Source organism: Theropithecus gelada, chromosome 3, assembly GCF_003255815.1.
Source record: "Theropithecus gelada isolate Dixy chromosome 3, Tgel_1.0, whole genome shotgun sequence".
NCBI lineage: Eukaryota > Metazoa > Chordata > Mammalia > Primates > Cercopithecidae > Theropithecus > Theropithecus gelada.
The window spans coordinates 179022969-179048481 of NC_037670.1; the positions used below are offsets into that span (position 1 = coordinate 179022969).

General features: G+C 41.8%; 1 protein-coding gene across 4 annotated transcripts in view; it reads right to left on the reverse strand.

The window, feature by feature from the left end:
- The window catches only part of PAXIP1 (PAX interacting protein 1), a 60140-nt gene that overhangs the window by 6077 nt on the left and 28550 nt on the right, over positions 1 to 25513 (reverse strand). For all 4 annotated transcript variants that reach the window (XM_025380854.1, XM_025380855.1, XM_025380857.1 and 1 more), the window contains 10 exons: positions 18441 to 19191; positions 17852 to 17946; positions 13963 to 14058; positions 12618 to 12755; positions 11917 to 12038; positions 11298 to 11482; positions 10302 to 10345; positions 7832 to 7902; positions 5903 to 6005; positions 4645 to 4813 (listed from right to left, as the gene is read on the reverse strand). In XM_025380854.1, coding sequence (XP_025236639.1) covers positions 4645 to 4813; positions 5903 to 6005; positions 7832 to 7902; positions 10302 to 10345; positions 11298 to 11482; positions 11917 to 12038; positions 12618 to 12755; positions 13963 to 14058; positions 17852 to 17946; positions 18441 to 19191 — 1774 coding nt within the window. The remainder of the gene's footprint in view (positions 1 to 4644; positions 4814 to 5902; positions 6006 to 7831; positions 7903 to 10301; positions 10346 to 11297; positions 11483 to 11916; positions 12039 to 12617; positions 12756 to 13962; positions 14059 to 17851; positions 17947 to 18440; positions 19192 to 25513) is intronic.

The following is a 25513-nucleotide window of genomic DNA, read 5'->3' on the forward strand; positions in this document are numbered from 1 at the left end:
GAAACCCTGTCTCTACTAAAAAATACAAAAAAAAATTAGCCAGGTGTGGTCGTGGTGGGCGCCTGTAGTCCCAGCTACTAGGGAGGCTGAGGCAGGACAATGGCTTGAACCCGGGAGGCAGAGGTTGCAGTAAGCCAATGGCACTACTCCACTCCAGCCTGGGCAACAGACTGGGTGAGACTCTTGTCTTTTTTTTTTTTTTTTTTTTAGACGGGGGGGGGCTCTCCCCTCTGGCCCGGAGTGCAGTGGGTGAATCTCAGCTCACTGCAAGCTCCGCCTCCCAGGTTCACGCCATTCTCCGGCCTCAGCCTCCCGAGTAGCTGGGACTACAGGCGCCCGCCACCTCGCCCGGCTAGTTTTTTTGTATTTTTTAGTAGAGACAGGGTTTCACCGGGTTAGCCAGGATGGTCTCGATCTCCTGACCTCGTGATCCGCCCGACTCGGCCTCCCAAAGTGCTGGGATTACAGGCTTGAGCCACCGCGCCCGGCGAGACTCTTGTCTTAAAAAGAAAAGAAAGTAACATTGAAAAATAAAATAATACAGCTAAGACGATCCTGTCACAGATGAGACATTGAGATTTTGGTTTTTTCAAACAGGGTTATGTTAACTTAGTAGTAGCAATGTAAAGACTCAACCTGAACATTAAACTTTTCATGGAAGTACAAAAGAAATGAGTATCCCAGAAATTGATTATAATATCGATGTCTCAAATTTTGTTTAAATTACACATCAATATAAAATCCCAAAAACATGCACCTACCAAAACAGGTGTAGAAAAGAGTCCTTTCAACAAATGATGCTGGAACAACTGGACGTCCATATGCAATAAAAGGAATCTGGACACAGACTTTACTCTCTTTTAAAAAAAAACTGACCCAAAAATGGAACATAGACCTAAATGTAAAATGCAAAACTATGAAACTCTTAGAAGATAACACAAGAGAGAATCTAAGGGACCTTGAGTTTGGCAATGACTTTTAGATACACCACCAAAGACACAATCCATGAAAGAAATAATAAGTAACCTGGACCTCACCTATTACAATGGCCAAAACCCAGAGCACTGACACCAGCACATGCTGAGGAGGATGTGGAGCAACAGGAGCTCCCACTCACTGCCGATGGGAATGCGAAATGGCACGGGCACTTCAGAAGACAGCCCGGTGGTTTCTTACAAAGCTAGACGTACTCTTACCATATGATCAAGCAATTGCACACCTTGTTGATTTACCAAAAGGAGTTGAAAACATGTCCACACTAAAACCTGCACATGGATGTTTTAGCAGCTTTACTGATAACTGAGAAAATTTAGAAACAGCTAAGATGTCCTTGTGTAGGTGAGGGGCTGAACAGACACATTCTGACAATGGAATATTATTTAGTGCTAAAAAGAAATGCACTATCAAGCCATGAAAAGACATGGAGGAAGCTGGGACGTATATTGCTAAGCAAAGGAAGCAAATCTGAAAATCCTATATACTGTATGATTCCCAATATGTAACATTCTGGAAAGGGCAAGACTACAGAAAGAATAAAAGCTCAGTGATTGCCAGGGGTCAGAAGGCAGGAAGGAGTGAGTGGGTGGAGCACACAGGATTTTTAGGGCAGTGGAACAACCCTATATGCCGCTGTAATAGCAAAATCACATCCTTACACATTTGTTAAAACCCAATGACTGTTCAAGGCCAAGAGTAAGCCCTAATGTAACTATGGACTTTGGGTGACAATGACCCAAATATCAATGTAGCTTCATCAACAGTTAATAAACATTTCACTCTGGTGTGGGATGGTGACTGTAGTGGGGGTGGCAGTGTGTGTGCATGGGTATGGGTGGGGTATACGGGAACTCTCTGTACTTTCTGTAATTTTGCCATGAACCTAAAACTGCCCTAAAAATTGTCTGTTTTTTAAAAAGAATAATTATAAACTGGAAAAATTATAAACTGGAAAAATTATCTTAGGAAATCCTAAAATATGGAAGATAAAACATGAAATATATTTTCTCAATATTAAATGTTTATAATATAACACAGCAAACACTTATTAACAGTGCTATAAAGAAATAAAAGCTAGTCAACCAAAACTTCCCATCAAATATGAACTGTAAACTTTATATACAGATAAAAGAACCAGATTTTCACAAACTGAAACTTGAAAAATTAAGTAAATTGGTCATTCACTAAATTGGCTGCTTGGCAAACTAATTTTCAAAGAATTAGCATGTTCTTGGTTGGAAAAGAAAAAGAATAAGCAAAATCAGAAAGTAATAATAAAGATCTCCAAGCCTGGGTGTTGCCCAAAAGCAGCAGACAGAGCCAACAGAGGCTGGAACATTACAGACCCGCCTTCCCCCCAACCCAGGCTGCTGTATGCCATGCTCCCACAGCAGAAGCTAAGATTTACACTCACTATTTCTATTAACCAGTAGACTATCTCCTTCTAAATTTTATAACATTATATGAAATTGGAAACTAAAATGTTTGTAGTAATTGTTTCTACCATGTTTTTCTTCTGCTTTCATTGTTAAGTTTTATGTTTCATTAATATCTTTTTACTTTGGTGACGAAAAATTTTCAAAATTTCAATTAAAAAAATTTCTAAATACCACTTAATACATGCGAGCCTCATTATTCACAGATTCCATATTTGCCAATTTTCCTCCCCTCTGAAATTTATGAACCCACAATCAGTGTCTGTGGCACTGCAGTGGCCATTTGTGGACATACATGGACTGGAAAAGAATCAGTCATCCACATGAACGTTCCTAGCCAGGAGGAACAAGGCCATGCCTTGCCTTCCTGTTCCAGCTGAAATGGTGAATAAGCATCCTCTTTGTGATCTATTTAGGGCTACTGTTTTCAAATCTGTGTGCTTTATGTTGGTGATTTTGCTGTTTAAAATGTCCCCAGCCCTAAGTGCAAGAAGGCTGTGATGTGCCTTATGGAGAAAACACGTGTGTTAGGGAAGCTTCATGCAGGCATGAGCTACAGTGCTGCTGATCATGAGTTGAATGTCAAAGAATTAACAATATACATTGAATAAGGTGTCTTTAAACAGAAATACACATAAAACAAGGTTATATATGAATGGCTAATGAAAATGTAGTGAACAGAGGCTCTCAGGAACCTAACCCCATGTTTACCCAGAGGCTACAGTAGAGCATTCACTAACTCAGTGTCTGTGCAACTTTATAGAGCATAACTACCTGAATGACAAGAATTGCCTGAATATCATACTTGAGGATTTAGTTTTTTCTTCAGATTAATGATTTATTCTTTCCTGTGTCTTACTGCCTTAGATACAGAATCATAAAATTTTAACTTAAGTTCTAGTTTTGCTATAAACAGCAATCTTAAGTATCTTTATTTTTCTGGGTTTTCTCATCTATAAAATTAGACTACATGAACTTTAAGATATATACACTTCTAATTTATTTTCATAAACATGAATTACATTTAAAATCTGTGGCCAAAAATGTGACATGAATCTAAAATATTTTAAATTTAAAAGACGGATTTAATGATGACTTGTGTCTGTTAAGTGATAAACAAGGTGAGTTTAGCCACAAGAGTGTAACGGGACCTAGTAGCACCCCCTGCAGGCCTTGCTCTTCCCTTTGGCAGCTATATCTTTCTGCTTAGGGGGTCGGGGGCGAGGGAGGCATAGGTGAGAAAGTGTGAGAACACGTCAATACAGGGCAAACACTGGCACAGAAAAATGAGCATGTGGATGCTCTAAATCAGGGGCTGGTAATCAATATAACTGCTACATGATGGAGTAGCCAGGGAGTTCAGTTTTAGTGCCAGTGTGGCTGGGGCAGAAAGACCAAATGAGAAAAAAGACTGAGAATTCGGTGAAGCTTGTCATGGGGCATGTGCCTCTGAACTGCTCAACCCAGACAGGGCCCAGGGGAGGATGCAGGACACAGCTGGGGAAGCTGAGAGGTGCCTGGCCTAGATGATGCACTGGAAACACCAACTCCGCAGACACAGGGTGACACCACTGCTATGCAGGACAGTAAGGGCACACAGCTCCCCTGGCTATACAGCCTCCATGAAGAAAAAAATCGCTTAGAATTTATACTTATTTTATACCTAGCAAGGTTCTAAAAACACTTAGGGTATATCAACCTAAGAAAAAACTATCTTTTACGTGCCATCTCTAAATGTGACTGTTGGTAAAAGAATTTCTCTTTTGGGGCTCTGAACAATGGAAGATGGGCAAGAGGACATAGATGTCTTTCCCTCCTTATATAAACTGATATCCAAAGTGTATTTGAGTAGGACATTTACATACACCTGCTCTCTTTCCAAATAAAGAAAAAAATTATACTTCCCTGCACTTTGAAAAATCTCATTTTACAGCCAGATTCCAAACGAAATATACTAACAAGAAAATAAAAAGAGGGACATAGAGCTTGTTTTCCCCCTAATATTGTCCAATTTACCAAAACTTTTATACTTAAGGTAAAATGCAAAGACATCAATCAAAGGAATCACTGGGGATATGAAAAAAATGTATAAATTTAAATGAATAACTATCACAGTTAAAAAAATAAATATTTGTTGGGATGAAAGAGATGAATTCAAGGAAAAAAAAGTTTATTTGGCAGTAAAAACAAAGTTACTGGTGCTGCTCCTTACCAATGAACTTCTGACACCTGAAGCATTCTTCCAGCCACTCTGGCGTCACTATGTGCTTCACGACAGAAATTGCCGTCAGGAACTTCACAGTGCGAGTCACTTTGCTGGCAATGAGATGCGTGCACTTCTGTGCAGACTCTGCCACCTCCCCACCGAGAATGTAGAGCTTCTAAAGGTCACAAGCACAGGTCAGAAATGAGAAAGTTCAGCATCCATAGAGCCACACTGACAGAGAGTAACACAGAGAAATACCTATCTAAAGACAAGGTTTATGACTAATTCTCAGCCAAAGAAAACAGTGTGACAGGTAAGATGAAACCTATAACTACAGGAGAAAAATAAAAAGGAGAATTTATCATTTACATTTCTGTAGTTTAAATCCACACAAATCAAGATTAAAATACGAATTCTCCATCAAACATCAATAACATATCTCCATGAATAAATTAAATGACATGAGAATGATGCAGCTCACTTCACAATGAAGAGTAAACAGCCAAGACTTGCTAGGCTGAAACTGGTGTTAATGAGGAACATTTACCTGCTATCTTCGTTTTCTGAAATGATGGCATAAAAACTGGCTAAGATTTGAGCATATAAAAAAGCGACCTCCTAATAACTATCCTCACATTTTCAAGGTGGAGAAATTAATTTGTTCTAAATGTATAATAGTAGCATTTATAATTGTTAACCAGGAGTGAAATGTATGAATCCACCATAATACAGGTCAACTTATACTCTTAACCATCCTCTCCCTCACCAAAACAAAACAAAATCCCATCATCCTTTGGGTTGTTATTTCAAAAAGTATATTTAAAACCTGTGCCCATTTATCATCTAAACAAATACGCAAACTCCCTTTCCCAAGAAAACTAATCTTAGGTAGACTGTGTTTCAATCAGATAACTTGAAAAGACAGTTTTCCTTCATGCTGGATGTCTTTATGAATATGACACAGAAGGAGACTTGCAAATGTTCATGTGACTATTAACACGGTTCCTGGCCTGTGCTAATAAGAAAGCAAGTATTTAAGTATGAAATAATAGCACAGAACATGGCAGGAAGCCACTAAACATTTAACTAGTTGTTACTATAAATACTACTAAAAATACTTCATAAATATGCACTATAAAGACTGCTACAACAAGATATTCCTGACTATCTAAACTATGTAAGTTAATAAACTGCTGATCTGAAGTAAATATATACAAAAAGGGACACTGCTAAAAATCCTTGTAGGAAGTAGATGAAATTTCACCTTAATATACTGTTGAACCTGGACAGGCTCGAATCCAGTGAAAAGCACAAAAGGGGTCAATTCCGGAGTTAGCTTTTTAGTGGGAGGTGGTATGTCTTCAATTCTGTGGAAGAAATACCCATTAAATAGTGGTGATTTCATATTTACTTACAATGAAAATTTTCTTTAGAAAACAAGGGATTTCAATAGTTTAACAAGTTTTAACTGCATGTGGTTTTTATTATTAAAGGAAAAATACAACGAGCTATCTGTCCTTCTTTTCTTTCCACCATTTCCATAAAGTCACCTTCCAAAAAAGACTACTTCTGAAGCTTCCAAGGGAGGCATCCAATTCACTTTTGGTTAAGATCAATACTTCCTTCTTCATCAATCCCCTCCTGATTAATTTTTTAATTGGCTTTCAGAAGAAAGCAAAGTTGCTTCTAAACATTACTGATTTTGCTAGCTTTATACTTCATTCTTTTCTATCAAGTTTTTAAGATAACCTTGTGTGACTCAGGCCACTCCTTGTTTGCACGTTCACCATCACTATAGGTCAGCCGAGTGTTGCTAGAGCTTCCAGTGTCTTTTACATTCTAGCCCTCTTCAACCACAAATTATGAAAACGCGACTCTGCTCAAGCACACATTTTAAATTAAACCTTTTTGTTTTTTACATAACCCTTAAACTTTTTAGATCTTTTTTTCAGCTTATTATTTTCTGAGACAGTCCAATAAAAATTTATTTTAAAATTTATTTGTGGCAATTTGATGACAGCCTCAAAAAATATCACATAATTAGGATTTTATTACAAAAGTCAACAGTTCAGTTTGTGTTTTGAAAGTGGGGAATGGAAGGAGGGAAAGAGGATGAGCAGGAAAGAAAAGATGAAGAAACTGGTAACTGCAAAAAACAATTCAAGCAGTTATATTTCACCATGTACAGTTTGGAAAGAAGAGTTTTCTAGAATCAAGGAAGAAAATAAAAGCTCTGTTGGTTTGCTCCTGCATTTGCTATGCCTTACTAAGTAAATGATTGGCAGGACATCATTATTGACCCCTGCTGGCCGACATGACACTAAAATGATATGCATCTCAATCTACATACTCCAAGCCAAAAACCAACATGCCATGTGCACTGCACATGTCCTTCCAAAGGCTTTGGGTCTGGATCCTCCTTCCCACCATGGCCAACACTGCTCTGTCCTCATCGAGAACTGGCAGATCCAAGGAGCATACCCAAGACGACGTCACAGCCTACATGCTCTCTTGGCACCTAGAGCATGTTCTTCAGCCATGCCCAGGAGGCCTGGGGCTCCGCGGTGTACCTCTGAGCTGGGCTCTAGACCTCCCACCCCATATCCACCACTGTAGCTTCTGTTTTACATGGTGGAGAGGGGCTTCTTATAATATGTCGCTTAAAGAAAAAGACTGAATTTTTAAAAAATAAAAAATATGGGCCGGGCGCGGTGGCTCAAGCCTGTAATCCCAGCACTTTGGGAGGCCGAGACGGGCGGATCACGAGGTCAGGAGATCAAGACCATCCTGGCTAACACAGTGAAACCCCGTCTCTACTAAAAAATACAAAAAACTAGCCGGGCGAGGTGGTGGCGCCTGTAGTCCCAGCTACTCGGGAGGCTGAGGCAGGAGAATGGTGGGAACCCGGGAGGCGGAGCTTGTAGTGAGCTGAGATCCGGCCACTGCACTCCAGCCTGGGCGACAGAGCAAGACTCCGTCTCAAAAAAAAATAAAAAAATAAAAAAAAATAAAAATAAATAAAAAATATACTGGCCTATGTCATTAAAATGAAATAAAGTTGTAAAGCAAAAAGCAAACTCTTTCAAATCCTATTTACTGCAAAACATTTTAGAAACGTTCCTCAATTGCCACCAATTTTCCAAAGCAGACCTGTGAAAGCCAGCACTAAAACATTTAAGGTTATTACTCATACCTGGCTCTTTTGGAAGAAGGCTGGACGTTAGCTACTTCATTCTGTTTCAGTTTGGGAGGTAGTCTTACACTCTGCAATTAAAATATTGTCGACTTTAATTCAATCAATCTACTAAGTAATACAGTAGCTTCCAAAAGATTTATGTGTCGAATAATCAAACTACTTAAACATATACAAGAATCATGTTGTTCTTCACCACATCAGAACTAGTCTTCACCTCAAAAGATCACTAGGACAATGCAAGCCAGGAGCAGAAGCTAATATTCCAGAGTGAACCTCTGTATTGTTTTTGTTTTTTGTTTTTTTCTTTCCCTCTTTATTCACAGAATCCTTTCGGTATCTTAAAGTATCTTTGTTCCTTTTTTTCCTCCATGTTACATACATGCAGCCCTCAACCTTGAACTTCTCAGAATGGTTTTTATTTCAAATATTTTGTCCTGTGTCCCAATTTAGAATGTGGAAAACATGACTGAAATTATATCTCTGCCCTAAGACTATTCCTAAAAGAGAAATTTCACCTATGAGATTTCACAAAAGATGTTACATGACAATCAAATCAACACTGCTTGCTACCAACAGCCAGACAAGGTACCAAAACCTACACTCTGCCTCAGCAACATGGTCACATCCACTAGGACCAGCTCCAGTCCCTGACCCTGGAGCAGAAGCCATGCTAAGCACAAAGAGAGCAGGAAGGAGATGGGATTCCCTTGTGGGGTCCCCACCACAGTCAGCATCTCCATTCTACCCTATTCCTCGTTCACTCCTCCTTCACAGTTTCAACTCAGAGGTTCTTTGACTTGTGTGGACCAACCATGTCTTTCCTAGATGTTTTATTACTTGAAGGAATTGCTCTCAATCTTATTAATTTACTTTAACTAAACTTATTTTTTCTAAATATTGTTGCCATATCTAGACAACCAAAATAAATATATCTACAGAAAGCATTCAAAATCTATTAGCCCTGTCATACACAGAGAATCAAGCTTTATAATAATTTGCAGGAAAGTTTATTACACTTTTTCTTATTATAGTCTTTATAAGAAAACAATTTCTCAACTCTCTATTTCCAAAGATCGCATTTAAGTCTCCAAATTGTCATTCACTGGTACCAAGAGTAGAAACAAATGGTGGGATAGGGAAAAAGGGTAAACTGGGCCTCTTTGTCTCTAAGATTTTTAGCTTTTAATTACTGATACAAAGCCACCAGAGAAGCTGACATCTGGAGCCCCTGACAACTTCAGAATATAAGCCATATAGTTTGGGAGGAAAACTCTGATGACCACTTTCTCAGTGTGAGCTTAAAAGCCACCATAAAATTCCTTTCAGCTAAATGAACTGGGAGAATATTTGCTTTTGCTGATGTGTCCAAACTGGTTATGTCTTTAAAATTAAAATCATAACTACTAGTTTAAGCTAGGAAAAAAAATACATCTACGATCACGTTATCATTAGCAAGAAGAAAACAAGACTGTGGCTTGGGGGGCTTCCTCAGAGACTCAGAATGATTATCAGCAGCTTCCAGATGAGATCTGAAAACCGAGTAAGTCAGTAGATAAATAACCAGAAACACAGGCGTGGGTGTTAGCTGCTAATCCTCATGACACTATTCTCCTCAGCTAGTTGTTCAAGTGGCACAAACCCTAAATTACCTCCGTATACAATAGAAATGTGGTGAAAACTTGGTGGGTCCATGACATGGAAATCCATTTTTAAAAACAAAGGTTAGTATATAACAACATGAACATAAACCAAAGTCTTAAAATTACACTACTATTGGCCAACAGTAAAAAAATCTGCTATTCTCAAAGTGCTGATGTTCAGCCAAACAGTGGGAAGTCACAGCAGACAAAGTCTAAAGTGATATTGAAGTAGTCCTGTCTGTAACTTAGGAAATATGAATGTGGGGAAAAGAGAAAAGACAACTGATTTTCCACTCATCACACTTGACAGATGAGAGAGAATGCAGAAAGCACCTCTCTGTCTTGTAACTAACAACCAATGGCCCTCACACTTCAAGAATGGCCTATCCTGAAAAGCAGAGACCTCAAGCACTGTGATGTGACTCCCAACTCAGGACACTATGAAAACATTTCCCCTCATCACGAGACCCGGGACTCCTTAAGTTCTGATCTGTAGCCTCAAGTAGGTTACACATCCATTGCTTCCAATGGTTCTTCAAGTTCTTGCCTTTCTAACCCTACGAAAAACAAGACATCACCTTTGATTTTACTGTTCTCTATAAGCAATCACACAGCTCTCTGAAGCAAATGAGCCCCTCACATGTATATATAAAAATAATGACAATCACATCCTAACAAGAGAAAAATCAATCCTAGGATTTACTGGAGTAGATAATTCATTTGTTATCATGTTGACAAATTACTAATTTTTAATTTATTACAAATACATTCCTACTGCATTTTAATAGTACAGTAATAGCCAAAGTAAGGTTATTAATTTGACATACCATCAACAACTCTGCAGACACTTTTAAGGGAACTCTCCAAGCATCTAAAGAAAGAAACACATTATTTTTTATGATAGATACATTGTTCAAATAAAAAGGCCTTTTTGTAAAAGTCTTCCCTGATAATCCTCAACAGACAGGTGGCTTAGCTGACAATACTTAGTAAAGATAAACGTAAGTACTATAATGAAGTTTTAAAGAAAGCTTTCCAGGCAAGGTGAGGGAATGCTGCTGTGTTCGTTTCACATGCTGTCCGGATGAAGTAGCACTAAGGCCACTGGCAGCAAACAACAAAGCAAATGCCGTGTCTAAACCCATGGCATTCACCCTCCCACTGCTGGTTTGGTTGTCTGGATAGACATTTCTAGGCCTGTGTCCAAGTCTGGGTTTCACATAGTCTGGCCTCTAGCAGGCACAAACCTTCTTGCCTATCACAGGAGCCATGATGGCATTCAAGATGTAACAGCAAGTCAGTCAAAGCTCAACAGTGACAAAGAGGACAGACATCAATTCTAGGAAAGCAGGGAACGTTCTGTAAGGTAGAGAGCAATTTGGACAAAAGATTAACTGGCCTGAGAGGCAAGACTATCAAAAAGCTTTCAAGCGCTCCTTCCATCTCTAAGAGTTCATCAAAAGCAAACAAAAATACTAAACCATGGCACACGCCTGTAGTCCCATCTACTTGGGAGGGTGAGGTGGGGAAATCACTTAAGCCCAGGAGATTGACACTGCAGTGAGCCATGATCACACCACTGCACTCCAACCTGGGTGACGAAGTGAGACCTTGTCTCAAAAAAAACAAAAACAAAAACAAACAAAAATCCTGGGCAGAGTAGGGAGAAGGAAGAAAGAGCATAGAAAGGAAATTGGAAATGAGTCAAAAACTGATTAGAAAGCTCAAGCCAGGCCTGGTAATTAGTATGAATAAAAAGATGGCAGAAGTAATGCTAATGATTTAATTTAAGTAAGATTTGCAGCATGTAGAATTTCGCTTACCTAAAAGATTTAAAACTAAATGCTGGGTAGGGGCAAATGGATCCTGCAGACTGAACGCCGTGTAGCGACTATACTGAATCTGCCTCAGTGCCTCAAAGTTTCCCAGAAGAATGTCGCCAAGCCACTGGGCGTTGACACAGGGTATCCTCCACTCTTTGGCTTTTTCATACTTTAAACCAGTTGGTCTTTTATTTTTTGAGGAGAAAACATATTTATTAAATGTTAGAGATGTCAACTGTCCAAATGTACATTTATTTCCAACAAAAGGCAATAAAAAATTTCTCATAATAGAAGTGGGAGGCATATCCTAGCAAAGTTGAGGGTGACCCTGAATGATAATGAAATATACACCTCAAGGCTCAAATAGAATTACAAAACCACCTAGGAGTCTTACTTTTACCCTATTCCTGTTTGGTTAATTCAAATTTCATTGATTCAAATGTTTTCTAGGTATTTCTACTAACATTACTATATCATTGTCATACTTTGTTTAACAGACTTTGATTTCCACAAATTTCTACCACAAAACTATGGCACACTAAAAAATGCACAACTATTGAAATAGCCACTATATTGTGTGTAAATTTATGATTAAAAACGGTTTCAAAAATTTACTTACTCTTTACAGATGAGGACTGTGTTGCTGCGGCATAGGTAACCCGTATATTTGGCGCCCGCCAAATAAGCCATTAATTTTAGGTCATCTCTGTCACTATCAACAAATCCAGTCACAGAAATAATCTAAGAAAAAAAAAAGAGAGAGCAAATAAGATAAACACAAAATAAACAAAAAAAACAAAACCAAGTACTATTTCTTCTACTTCTTAGTTGACATATATTTTTTCACTATTTTTTTGGCATTATGGAACACATTTGGTAATATCATTTCTAAAACTTTCAAGACCAGAACTGTATTAATGGTCAAAAGGTTACACACACAGCCCTCAAGGGGAAGAAGAAAAAAAATGAACATGAAATGCTAAGATCATTTGGGAGGGAGGACCCACAACTATTGATTAGTTCCACCCTCTAGGGGCTGCCTTTGGTACAAGACATCTGATTTATTTTTGGATTTTAAATAGTGTCAAAGACTGGAGAATCCATTAAATATCTACTATGTGCAGAACGTTGTGACTGTTACAAGGAACTAAAAGAAAGCAAGCTATTTCTTATGAGCAGGCACTTATAAAACGGGCAAAAGTACACAGAGAAGCTCTGACTCGGAAGCCAGCGCGGGAGCCTCAGGTAAGTGCTAGCAAGTGATTACTAGCCAAAGTCGAAGGATGATTTAACAAATGGAACGCGAGGACTCTATCTTACATGCTGTGAACACGGCTTTCCTCCTGGTGGGAAGGCCACTGGAAAGTGAAGGGCTCGGTGCGGTGGTACCATTTTCTTCTTCTTTAAGACTGTGTTTAACCAGTGCGCAGTGATACATCTCTTTCTTTCTCTTATTGCCTGTCAAACATAAAATTATAGGTGTGTTGTTTTTGTTTTTCTGCTGCAGGATTAAAGAAAATTCTATGGTTGTATAACTACAATGCCCTTTTCATTGGAAGCCCCATAAAAGAATTTCATGACATCTAGCACTTGATTGAAGTAACAAATTAAAACCATGTAGCTGGTTATTTGAAATACAACCTAAAAATGTTACTATCCATCTGCAAACAAGAGTCTACAACTGAGGACAAAAGCAACAAATTCTACGACAATCTTAAAAATAACGTTAGTGATGAGTGAAATAACACGTAGGACCACCAAAGTTATAAGTGCCCTGTAAGAACACAGAGGGCTGCACATAAGAAAAAATACAAAAAACCATCCACCTAAGATGAACCACAGGAAAACAAAAAAAGTCTCAAAAGTATTTCCACATTTTTACTGGAAAAACAGACCCTGTGAACGGCTATCCTCTTTAAGAGGGGTGTCTTGGAGGTCATTTGTCACATATACATAATCTGTCTACAATAAGCATAATTTTTTGAAAAGAAGTGAAACTTCAGAGAGCACAGGAAGGTAATATCAGGAGAAAGCCTACATCCCGGCAGGTTTAGAAAAGCTCTGTAAGGGACCTGTCTTTGCACGCTTATGTGAGAGTCACACACCAGTACAGAATCCTGCCTCCCTTCACTGTGCAGAGAGCAGCTGGAATGGTGACTGCAGGGAGCGTCCGCCCTTTCTTTTTTGAGACAGAGTCTCGCTGTCGCTTAGGCTGGAGTGCAGTGGTGAAATCTCAGCTCACTGCAACCTCCGCCTCCCGGGTTCATGCCATTGTCCTGCCTCAGCCTCCTGAGTAGTTGGGATTAGAGGTGCACACCATCATGCCCGGCTAATTTTTGTATTTTCAGTAGAGACGGGATTTCACCATGTTGGTCAGGCTGGTCTCAAACTCCTGCCCTTGTGATCTGCTCCCCTCGGCCTCCTGTCTGCCCTTTCTTACCACCACCTAGGAACATCCCTTTCTATCTCCATCGCTCAAAGACAATGGTGCCCACAAAAGGTATCAATCCCACCAAAGAACTGATCACAGGAAGAAGCAATTTTCCTATCTTCAGAGGTAGAAAAAAGCCCTTTCCAAAAATAACAATCAATCACCAGCATTTAAGATTGCATATAAAAAATGCCAGACCTTGCTCCTCGTCGCTGCTAAGGTTATTTTCCTTACCTGTGCATACACGCTGCTGACTTGACTCTCACAGAGAAGGTGCGTACATCGACTTGTGAACGTGGGGTCAACAGTGCCACCATGTGCCTGGATTATCTACACACAAAGACCCGACCAACGCAGTCATCAATTTCAATCACTCAGAATAGAGGAGAATTCCAATTTCAAATAAGGCAGCCATTAAAAGACTCTATCATATATTTATATCATGTATTTCCCCAAAGTATTAAGGACATGTAACAGTTCTATTTACAGACTTTTCTACCCAGCACCATATAATGAAAATGAACTCCAGTACTCTAAATGTAATCTGAATTTCCAGGAAACAAGAGAAGAAAAATGGAATGCACTCCAGGGTTTCTCAAGCTCAGCATAACTGCCACTCTGGACCAGGGGGTTCTGGTAAGTGGGGGCTGTCCTGTACAGAGGAGGATGTTTGGCAGTGTCCCCAGCTTCTACCCACCCTATGCCAGCAGCAGCCCCCTAGCCGCGACTACTAAAGATCTTCAGATACTGCCAAAGGTCTATGGTGGGCAGATCCACCTCCCTCAAAAAGGGAAATAAAACGCAAATCAGAATGAAATTAGTAAATCCCAACAGTCGCTTCTCAAAACAGATCTGCTTTTCTAGGGGGAGGAACTGCTCTGCATCCGGGCTGTGACGGCTGCACGACCTCGGGCATTCTTCAGAACTCAAAATATTGTACACGGAAAAAGGAGAATTTGACGGCCTATTGGGTGAAATATAAACTTTAAAAAGATCTGCCCCCTAAAAAAACCGATTGCTTCACTTCCTACTTTTAAGATGTACATGTTTATTTTTCCTCCGGCTAAGCATAAATCTAGTTTAATGAGGCACAGGACAGAACCACAGGTTCCTCGCCAATCCCTGCTTTTCACTCCCCGGAAGCACGTTCAGCACTTGAAGCTGTTTCTTCCGAAAGTATGAATATATTCTAACTAACACTTTACATTAGTTCCTTTTCTCTAGTTTACGTGACCATCTACCGACCTCCTACAGTGCACACCCTTCCCCACCATAACACACACTCTTCAAGCCTTCCTGATTTGGTTATATCCAGACTCTTGTTTAGATCAGTCATCAGTGACTTAACGCAGCCCAGCCACATGGCGTAATATGGCAGCCTAAGACGAGAGTTCCTTTCTGGTATAAACTTTGGTTTTCCCTGGTGCTAATCACTTCCTTATCCCAGCCCCCCAGAATTTGCCCTTTTCTTAGTTTTCTATATACTTTTCACTATTTCATTCCCAAACTCTATGAAAAATGTTCATGTGGCGGTTTTATAGTATGTCTGCAAATTACTGTATACTCCCCTAGCCTTAAATATGGTCTAGACTTAGTCATTGAATATGGTGGAATTGACAGTGCCAGTCTCCTGTAACTCATATTTTCTCTTTCTTATGATTTTCTTAATAACATAATAACATTTTCTTTTATTTAGCTTACTTTATTGTAAGAATATGGTAATACATATACAAAATATGCATTAATTGTTTATCACTAAGGCTTCTGGTTAACACCAGGCTATTTGTAATTCTGGCTTTGGGGAGTCAAAAGTGATGTCTAGATCTCTGACTGCATGGGGGTCAGCACCCCTAGGCTCCACACTGTTCAGGGGTCAGCCGTACACGTCTCTCCTGAATCCACCAGTGTTTTCGTTTGCTTGCTCTTCCAGGAAGTCTCTCTTCCGGTCCCAGGTCTAGTTCTCTCTACACCTACTTTCTCATCTATTAGCGTTTCCCTTCACCTCCATCCTAGGAACTCTCTTGTCATCTCTGAGTCAAACGCCTCATTTCCTGGCTACCAGGTCTCACTCTCTGCTGGCATAGTGGCTTCCTAAGGAAAAATGTAAGGGAGGTACATTTTCGACCATTAGTGTACAAATATCCTCCTTCCATAGTCTTATGACTGACAGGCTCTATAGGTTATTTTAGGTTGGAAATTATTTTCCCTCAAAAATGGAAGAAGCTGCTCTGTTGCTGGCCCCCGCGCACTGGACTGGAGGCTCCCGAAATCGCCCTGACTCCTGATCTGTCCACGTTTCCCCTCCAGTGAGCTTGTCTTTGAGAGAAAACAGTTTTCTCTACCAGCATTGTGAACGTTCCCAGTTGCCTTATCACGGCTCTCCTTATATTTCTTTTCTATCTGAGGGCACATGGCCTTCAGCTGCAAAGCTATTTTCTTTCATAACGTTCTTGCCTTCATTTTCTCTGTTCCCAAGCTCCTATTTAATGTTAGACCTCTTGGATAAATCCTTAACTTGAAAACAAGACAAAAAACCCAAACTTTCCTCCACTAATTTTGGTATCTTTGAGTTTTGTTGTACTTCTCAAGACAGTTTCTCAGTGCTGCCTTCAAACACTTCTGACTTTTAAAAAATCTCTGCTGCTGTCCTTCTCAGAACTGCCCTCTTCCTCCCTCCCCCTAGCACATGCCATCCGCCTCTTTCCTTAGCCAAACACAGTCATCTCTCTGGTCACCTTCAGATTCAACCCTTTACTACCTGAAATGCACAGCTGATGACTTCACCTGCATCTAAACTCCACCACATGGCGCATCAACAAGGTCTTGGAAGACATGCCAGCCCTGGCTCCTGCCCCAACCCCTGCCTTGTGGATCCCACTGAGGCACCATCCTTTGCACCCTCCTGTCGGTTTCCCCAATCACATGCCTTTGGCTGTGCTACACCATTTGGAAAATCCTCCCCTCTAATTCTCACTCCTACTCATCCTATAATAAGCAGTTCAGGAATCACCTCTCCCAGTAGTCTTTTCTTTTTTTTTTTTTTTTTTGAGACGGAGTCTGGCTTTGTCGCCCAGGCTGGAGTGCAGTGGCCGGATCTCAGCTCACTGCAAGCCCCGCCTCCCGGGTTCACGCCATTCTCCTGCCTCAGCCTCCCGAGTAGCTGGGACTACAGGCGCCCGCCACCTCGCCCGGCTAATTTTTTTTGTATTTTTAGTAGAGACGGGGTTTCACCATGTTAGCCAGGATGGTCTCGATCTCCTGACCTCGTGATCCGCCCGTCTCGGCCTCCCAAAGTGCTGGGATTACAGGCTTGAGCCACCGCGCCCGGCCCCAGTAGTCTTTTCTTCACACATCACCCCACAACATGATGGGTGAAGGTCCTTTCTCAGGCTCTCACAACAGCCTGCCTCTGCCACCCTGCCTCTGCTTAGCTGTGTGGCTGCCTCTCGCACTGCTCTTTGGTTTTCTCCGTCTGTGATTTCCCACATATTCCCTAGGTCTTGCAGCATGCTTGGCACACAGGTGGGGTTTAAGCACTAGAGATGTTTATAGTGAAGCACATTCAAGATATATGAGAGGCACATTTAAACTCAGTTTTTATAAAAAAAAATTTTTTTGACTCAGTTTTGTTTTGGGGAATGCAAGAAAAAGTATTTCTTTTCTTTAAAGGCCACCATGCAAAATAATAAATAATTAAATTAACTCCAGTTTCACAATTGGGCTGGAAGAAGTTGAGGTCCTAGAGATTCTGGGATTTTCTAACAGTTACCTCTAGAGAAAGAGAAATGACTGAGATCCACACAAATTAATGGTCCCTCTCCCAGGACACCAAAAACCTGAACTTATTCCCATCGTCCCCATTATACACATATAATTAGTGCCCCTTGGAATTTCCAAGCTGAAAAAATAAGAAGTCTACCATCTTCATCTAACAGCTGAGAAAACTGATGCCCAGAAAAGTGCTGTGCCTGAGGCCACAGGGAATGTTAATCAAAATGCCCATCACACATTTATAACACATGTAGGTGCAGCTCAGTGAATGCAGCTAAGTGAACATAGTTACATCTACATAAGAAAGAAGCATCTTCAGATACAGTCGTCCTTCCTCCAGGCACAATCTCACCCTTTTCCAGGTGGCCAGCAGTTGCTTATCAGACATCTGCTCTGGATAATCCGCAATTGCAAACACACATCCCAATAAGAAGCCTTCTTCTGGAACTAGAGTAAAATTATACAAGAAAAAGAAAATTAAAACCCTATGAATATGCTTGCACAAAAGTTAAACAGTGGTGCCTTGCAATGTGATTCTGTTATGTTAATCAGTCTTGACCATGACATATCTACCAGTAATCAGAGTGCATGGGGAATATTGCTACAAAGATACTAGTTATCTGTCTACATCAAATAATCGTTAAAAACTAAAACCAACGTAACTTATGCCTGGCCATTAAATACCCTGAAGGAGTCCCTGTGGCAGCCTAGATGTTCTACGGGACACCAAGATTCACGTCAGCATATGATGTCCCAACGTACAAAAGAAAGCATAATTATCCCATGGTAACGATATTCTTTGTTAGGTATGAGACTCACACTCTCCATGTTGTAATAATTGTTTTGACATGAATCCTTACCCCACACTCAAACACTCTCAAAGCATTTATGTGAGTACAAGACTTTTAGGAGAGAGGGAAAAAAAAATCTCCATTACTAACTCTCCACTGCTGGATCATGTCCAAAAAGCTGATGATGCTGAGGTGGTGGTGGTGGTGGCTGCTGTTGCTGCTGCTGCTGCGGGGGCTGCTGAGGTGGAACCTGATGCTGCAGCGCCTGTGACGTCTGACTCAAGTGTGGCGCCGTCTGACTTTGCATCTGCTGCTGCTGGTGCATGCGCTGGAGCTGCTGCTGCTGGAGCTGCTGCTGCTGAATCTGCTGTTGCTGCTGCTGCTGCTGCTGGAGCAGGCTGTGTTGCTGCTGGAGCTGGGCGAGCTGCTGCTGCTGGAGCTGGTGCTGCTGCAGTTGATGGAACTGCTGCTGCAAGGCATGCTGCTGCTGAAAGGGCTGGAGCTGCTGCTGAGGGCGATGCAGCTGCTGTGGAGGATGCAACTGTTGCTGTGGAAACTGTAGCTGCTGCTGTGAAAACTGATGCGGATGGGCTTGCTGCTGCTGCTGCTGCTGCTGTTGCTGTGAAAACGGATGTGGTGGCTGCTGGGGGTAAGGTTGCTGAGAAATCTGCTGCTGCTGCTGCTGCTGCTGGAGCTGCATTATCTGCTGGGGCTGAAGGTGTAAAACCGGGTGCTGTTGCTGCTGCTGCTGCTGGGCCTGCTGCTGCTGCTGTAGCATGTGTGTCTCTGGAGTCACTTTCACTTGGCTAAACAGCACTGCATTGGCATTTGTATGTCCCTGCTGGCTGTGATTCACCTGCTGTTCTAAATTTTTCGTAGGTGCTGAAAGCGTCTGTAAGATCTACAAAACAAGTTAGGTGAAACATTATCAATAGTTCCTGAAACAGACGAATGATAATTTCTTAGTCATGAGAATAATAGCATCCTATTTATTAACAATATTCAACCAAGCAGACACAGCAAATGACTGGAAACTTCAAAATAATACTGCATTTTCTTTTGTATTTATTTTGTAACACCAATATCATAAAGTACATTCACATATTGAGACCACCAAAATTTGAAACGACGTTAGTAAAATGGAGTAAACTAACGAATTAAAGTGACAAAGACTCAGACGGCTGATGTGCTTGCCAGAGCAAGGCGTGTGAGTCCTGTGCACAACTGGAGGCTAAGCCTCGGTGCTCCCTGCACTGTCCGCAGCGCCTCTCCACTGCCCATCGCCCACATCAGCTCCGCAGACCCTCTCCTGGCCCAGGAATGCACTGAGGAATGACAGGTGGTGAAAGCATCTGGTAATCAGGTTCAGCTTCACCTCAAACCTTCTCGCCACAGCTGCCACTTCCCATTTCCTCTTGTCTTACAGCCCAGAGTCTAGTAAAGAAAGGTTCTCAGTGAATCACCTTCCTGATGAAAGCAGCATGACCTAAGCTGTGACTCCAAGAGCCCTTCGCTCCACTGTCAACTTGCTATGTACACTGGCATTCTTCAGAAAAGGAGGCCAGCTAAGACACCACCAGAGCTGTTTCAATGGTGATGTTTTTCCCAACTAAGAACTCATCATTAGAGTTGGGAAATGATGCTTCCTCAAAAATGACTGAGTTCTTCATGTGGGACAAAAATATTTCAAGCTAGAAAAAAAGAATTCAAACCAGACTATTTGTTTTCTAGCTCTTTCTGCTTCACAATGACAGGGAATAGGCTGAGAGTTCTGCGTACACTGAGGAGTAGGAGAAGGACGGTGACCAGCAGATGCCCACCAAGAAGAGCAAGTTATTTTTTTAATATCCTATAGTGTACTGAATACAACAAAAGACACATGTTATACAATGAATTTTGTTCCACATGCTCAAGCAACAAAAATTTGAAACCAACTTCTTATGGTCATGGAAATCAATAAAAATAGATTTTACTAAACTCAATCCATATAACTTTTAACCCTAATAAAAGCATTCAAAATGTAAACAAAATTCTAGGAATTTGATTTTAACACATATCAGAACTATAACAAAATCTCAAACATATTCTAACATGTATCTTTCACTTAAACAGACTCCAAATTGCAAAGGTTATATGACCTGCAAGGGTAACAGATTTTGGGTTTAGTGATAAATAATTGCGTTTAGAATTGAAATAAGTCAAAATCAAGAGCTTAGGTACAACCATCTTTAAAATCACCTTATGTATGAAACATCTCTATGAGATTCAAGACTTCAGAAACACCTGAGTGGAACTCTAAGCAGAAAAATGTCTTTTAAACAAAATAATAAGACAACTGTTTCATCTTCATATTTAAAAGTATTTTTAAAAATCCAGAAAAGAAGAGGGGAAAATTCACCCCATCACATGCCACCCCGCGGAGCCCAGCAGCATTTGGTGCTGTGCGAACACCCCCTAGAGAAGCCTGCATGTGTGGGGCACCTGTCTGCCTGGTGGGCACCAGCCATGAGCCCTACACGGCAAACTGCTGGAAATAGCAGCTGCCTCTCGAGAAGGTAAACAGCAACGAGGGGTGGGAGGGGGCAGAGAGTTTAACTGTTCACTCTGTCCTTTGGTATCATTTGAATTTTTGAATTTTATACACATATTACTTTTTACCATCATATGTAAACAGCCCATGGAACTCTGAGGGATAGTAAAGAAATAAATGCGCGTCTGCAGGTGGACAGGGCTGAACCAGTCATTCACCACATGCTGCTCCCCGCGCCTCTACACCTGCCAACTCCAGGAGAAAGGGAGCTCAGGAAGGGGCACAGGACCTAGACAAACACAGCAGCAGACATCAGGACAGGACAGAGGCCAGAGGTTCCTATTTTTCAGATTGGCCACGAGGACTCAGCAGGGTCTGCTGCCTGCAGAAAGTGCTCCATCTGATCTCAGAGGGCTGAGGGAGGCCTGGGTGGGACAGGAGCTGTTTCTACTACAGGCTTCAGTTAAGATGGGTCCTCGTCCACTGCTAACGCGGCCCATTAAGGGAGAAGAACAGATGGAGATTCAGGATGAGAGTCCCGGCTAGAAATGAAGACAGCCATTGGCCTGGAACCTTTTTCCACTTGAGGCAGCGAGAGGTGCAGGCCTGACTGAAGAGGAGGTATCTGCAAGACCAGCCATCGAGATGCCACCCAAAACCCCTACCACATTCATCTGATCACTTTTTCAACCATCTGATCTGCCTCTGGCTGGAAACATGTTAGTCCTGAAGAACGTATGAAAACGAATCTTAATTGCTCAATTACATAATTGTGCTATACTACAAACAATTCTGAATGAATGTCAAGTTAAAATTTTTCCATTACAACTGTCATAATCCTCATTTATACTACATTAATACTGAGCTACTGAATTCCATATACAGAATGCATTATGATACACCCCACATGGCTTCTAACCACTATAAATTTGCAATTTAAACAGGATTTTGATGGTAAGTTACGCCCCCCCAATCAACATTAGTTCAACTAAATCTGTCTCATATTTCTAAAGTTTCAAAAAGTCATTTTCCTCACATCTAGCAGTAAAATGTCCTTATGTTCTCTCGCACTGATGAAAGACTCTCAGAAAACCTCTGCAATTCTCACTAGTGATCAAATCCATTCACTCACTAGAAATGGATGGCGCCTTCTCAGTTTTCCACTGCTAGAGCACACAGCTGAGTACACCAAATTTATCTCCTAAGGACAATTTCCACTGCAGAGATGTGCTCAAACTCCCTACTGCAGTCAATTCTTTCCATTTCAAAGTAAATTATTTTGTCTCTATATCCAAATACAAACTTAAGGAAGTTTATTTTTATATATATATATTTCTTTTTTTTTTTGAGATGGAGTCTCACTCTGTCGCCCAGGCTGGAGTGCAGTGGCCGGATCTCAGCTCACTGCAAGCTCCGCCTCCCGGGTTTACGCCATTCTCCTGCCTCAGCCTTCCGAGTAGCTGGGACTACAGGCGCCCGCCACCGCGCCAGGCTAGTTTTTTGTATTTTTTTTAGCAGAGACAGGGTTTCCCCGTGTTAGCCAGGATGGTCTCGATCTCCTGACCTCGTGATCCGCCCGTCTCGGCCTCCCAAAGTGCTGGGATTACAGGCTTGAGACACCATGCCCGGCCGGAAGTTTATATTTAAACCAACATCCATTGTATTTGAAAAACATAAGGCCTATAATCCCAGCACTTTGGGAGGCTGAGGTGGGCGGATCACCTGAAGTCAGGAGTTCAAGACCAGCCTGGCCAACATGGCAAAAATCCATCTCTAATAAAAATAAACAAACATTAGCCGGGCATGGTGATGGGCACCTGTAATCCCAGCTACTCAGGAGGCTGAGGCAAGAGAATCGCCTAAGCCAGGGAGGTGTAGGTTGCAGTGAGCAGAAATCGCACCACTGCACTACAGCCTGGGCAACAGAGTGAGACTCTGTCTCAAAAAACAACCAAAACATATATATTAGGAATAAGTAGTAACTAACCAGCAGTAACTGACCAACACTTTTTGACACCACAAATAAATGAAGAGCAAAGAACATTTCCTATTTCAAATGGATGACTTCTGTCCATAATTTCTCACCTAAAGGAAGTGAGAAAGTAGCATTTCTCAAAGTGCCAGAGGCTTCATCCATGATTCCTCACACCAACCCTATGAGACATCTTTATGGCCCATGTCCCACATATCCCACTGCTGACAGGACAGGTCCACTGTGTGGTCCCAGTCTTCCTGCCAGGACTGGTCACCTCAATTCCTCCACCTCAGCAGTATCATCACTCTTCTCATATCTGAGGTCAAAAATGCTAGAATTCTCTTTGTCTCTAGCCTATCATTCTTTATGGCCTTTACTTTCTACCTGTCACGACATCCTCTGGTTCTCAGGACGACTGTGTGATCGTCACTTTGCTGCTCTGTGGCTGAGACTGTGCCCTGTGGCTTTATCCCGCTCACCTGCCTGGACATGGATGCGCAGAGACCAGGGCCGGAAACCTCAGCACTGGGCGGTGCTGGAGCTGCTCCTTCTGTGCATCTACCTTTTCCCTAAACTTGGCTGACCCCAGCGCTCTCATGGGGACCCATTTGGACAATCCCTGGCCTAGAAGCTCTTGGACCTCCTCATCTTGGTGGCCTTCTCCCCATTTCCTCAGCCACACATTCCCAACCACCCCCAAGACCTATGGTCAGTGGCAGGCCTGTTTTCCTCCAGGACCCAGCAAGGTAGCATGGAGTGGTGGGCACTGAAGCAGGCCCGAGAACCCCTCTCTAACAGGCAGCTGCTGCTCAGCTACAAGGCACTGTCACCACCCAGGACTTGAGGAATGCCAGCTAGGCATTTTATCAGGTACCCACCTCTCAAGCCAGAAACCCAATGTGTACGAAGAATGTCTTCCCTATCTATTAATCAACTATTTGAAAATCTAATCTCCTCAAACCCGATGATCTTCTCTCTCTCCTCATCTTCTCCCCCACCATCTTAACTGTCTGCTGTCCAACATCTAAAGGGCATGTTTGCCTCTACCTTATTCTGGATGCCAGCCAACCGCTGCCATCATCTCAAGAATCGTGTACTACTAATACCCGCTGCTTAGGTGGAGGGGAGGTGAGACAAGGATTTTGTCTGTCCCACAGCATTTCTACACACTTTTTAAACCACTGCTATTACCACACCCAATAAAATGGTCATTGTTTGTCAACATCACCTTACACCTACGCCATATTGAATTTCCCCACTTCATCAACATCAAGCCTTTCTACTGAAAGTGGATGTGGAGAATACTGGATCCTGCTTCAGGCTGTTCCTATATGCAGAGCCATTTTTCTGGGACTTTGAACTTTATTATGAAATGAAAGTGTCCAGAACAAGGTGAAGCGGCAGACGGGGCGTCACCATCAGATGGAACAGCCCAGCTGGCTCTCAATGGTGGGGCTCCTCAGGGCCTGGTCCCAGACCCTCCTCTTGCTCTGTCCCGCCTACTATACATCCTCACATCTACCTCCATAGCTTCAGTCAGCCTTGTTTCCTCTGGTTCCACCGTGTAGTAGACAGCCCCTGCGTGGATCAGATACCTCCAACCCAACACATCTGAAAAGAAACTTGGATTCTTCAAACCTGCAGCTTTCCCAGTGTCCCTTATCTCTGAAACAGCATCAACTTCCTTCACTTGCTCAGGCCAGAAAGCTGGATCCTCCCATTCATTTTTTTTCTCTCTCAAACTCCACCTCTATATCTTCTTATGGGGCCTCTCTGCTTCACTCTTGCCCCTCTACTATCCACTGTTTACACAATACCTATCAGAGTGCATCTCACCCCAACTCAAAACCCAGTGGCTTCCTTCCAAGAAAGTCCATACTCCTCACTATGGCCCTATATGGCAAGGCCCCTTTTAAATCCTTCCTAGAACTCATTCACCTTATGCAGTTCAAATTTTATTAACTTTCTTTTCTTAGAACTCAGCAAATTCATGCCCACATTTGTGTCTTCCTTTTGCCTGGGAACTCTGTGCCCTCAGTTCTTTGCACGGCCTTTCCTTGTCATTCAACCCTGATCTGAGTCACCTCCTGCCTGAGGTCCTTCTTGATCATCTCGTCTAAAACAGCCTCCTTCCCTTCACCTGCTATTACGGGACCCTGATTATTGTCTTCGAAACACCTTTCACCATCAACAGTGCGTCTGTTCATATTTCTCCTCTTACTGTATGTCTTCTCTACCTAAATTGGTTTTCTTATTTACAATTTTATCTCCAGTGCCCAGAAAAATGCAAAGAGTGGCCAATATACCACCTCAACTACCTTCTTTCTGTCTTAAATAGAAATATATCTACTTAAAACTTTTAAGGCCATGTATGGTGGCTCACACCTGTAATCCCAGCATTCCGGGAGGCCGAGGTGGGTGGATCACTAGAAATCAAGAGTTCAAGACCAGCCTGGCCAACATGGTGAAACCCTGTCTCTACTAAAAATACACACACACAAAAAAAATTAGCCAGGCATGGTGGCGCATGCCTGTGATCCCAGCTACTCGGGAGGCTGAGGCAGGAGAATCATTTGAACCCGGGAGGCAGAGGTTGCAGTGTGCTGAGATCATACCACTGCACTCCAGCCTGGGCGACAGAGTGATACTCCATCTCAAAAAAAAACAAGAACAAAAACGAAACAAAACAAAAAAACAAAAAACAACAGCAACAAAACT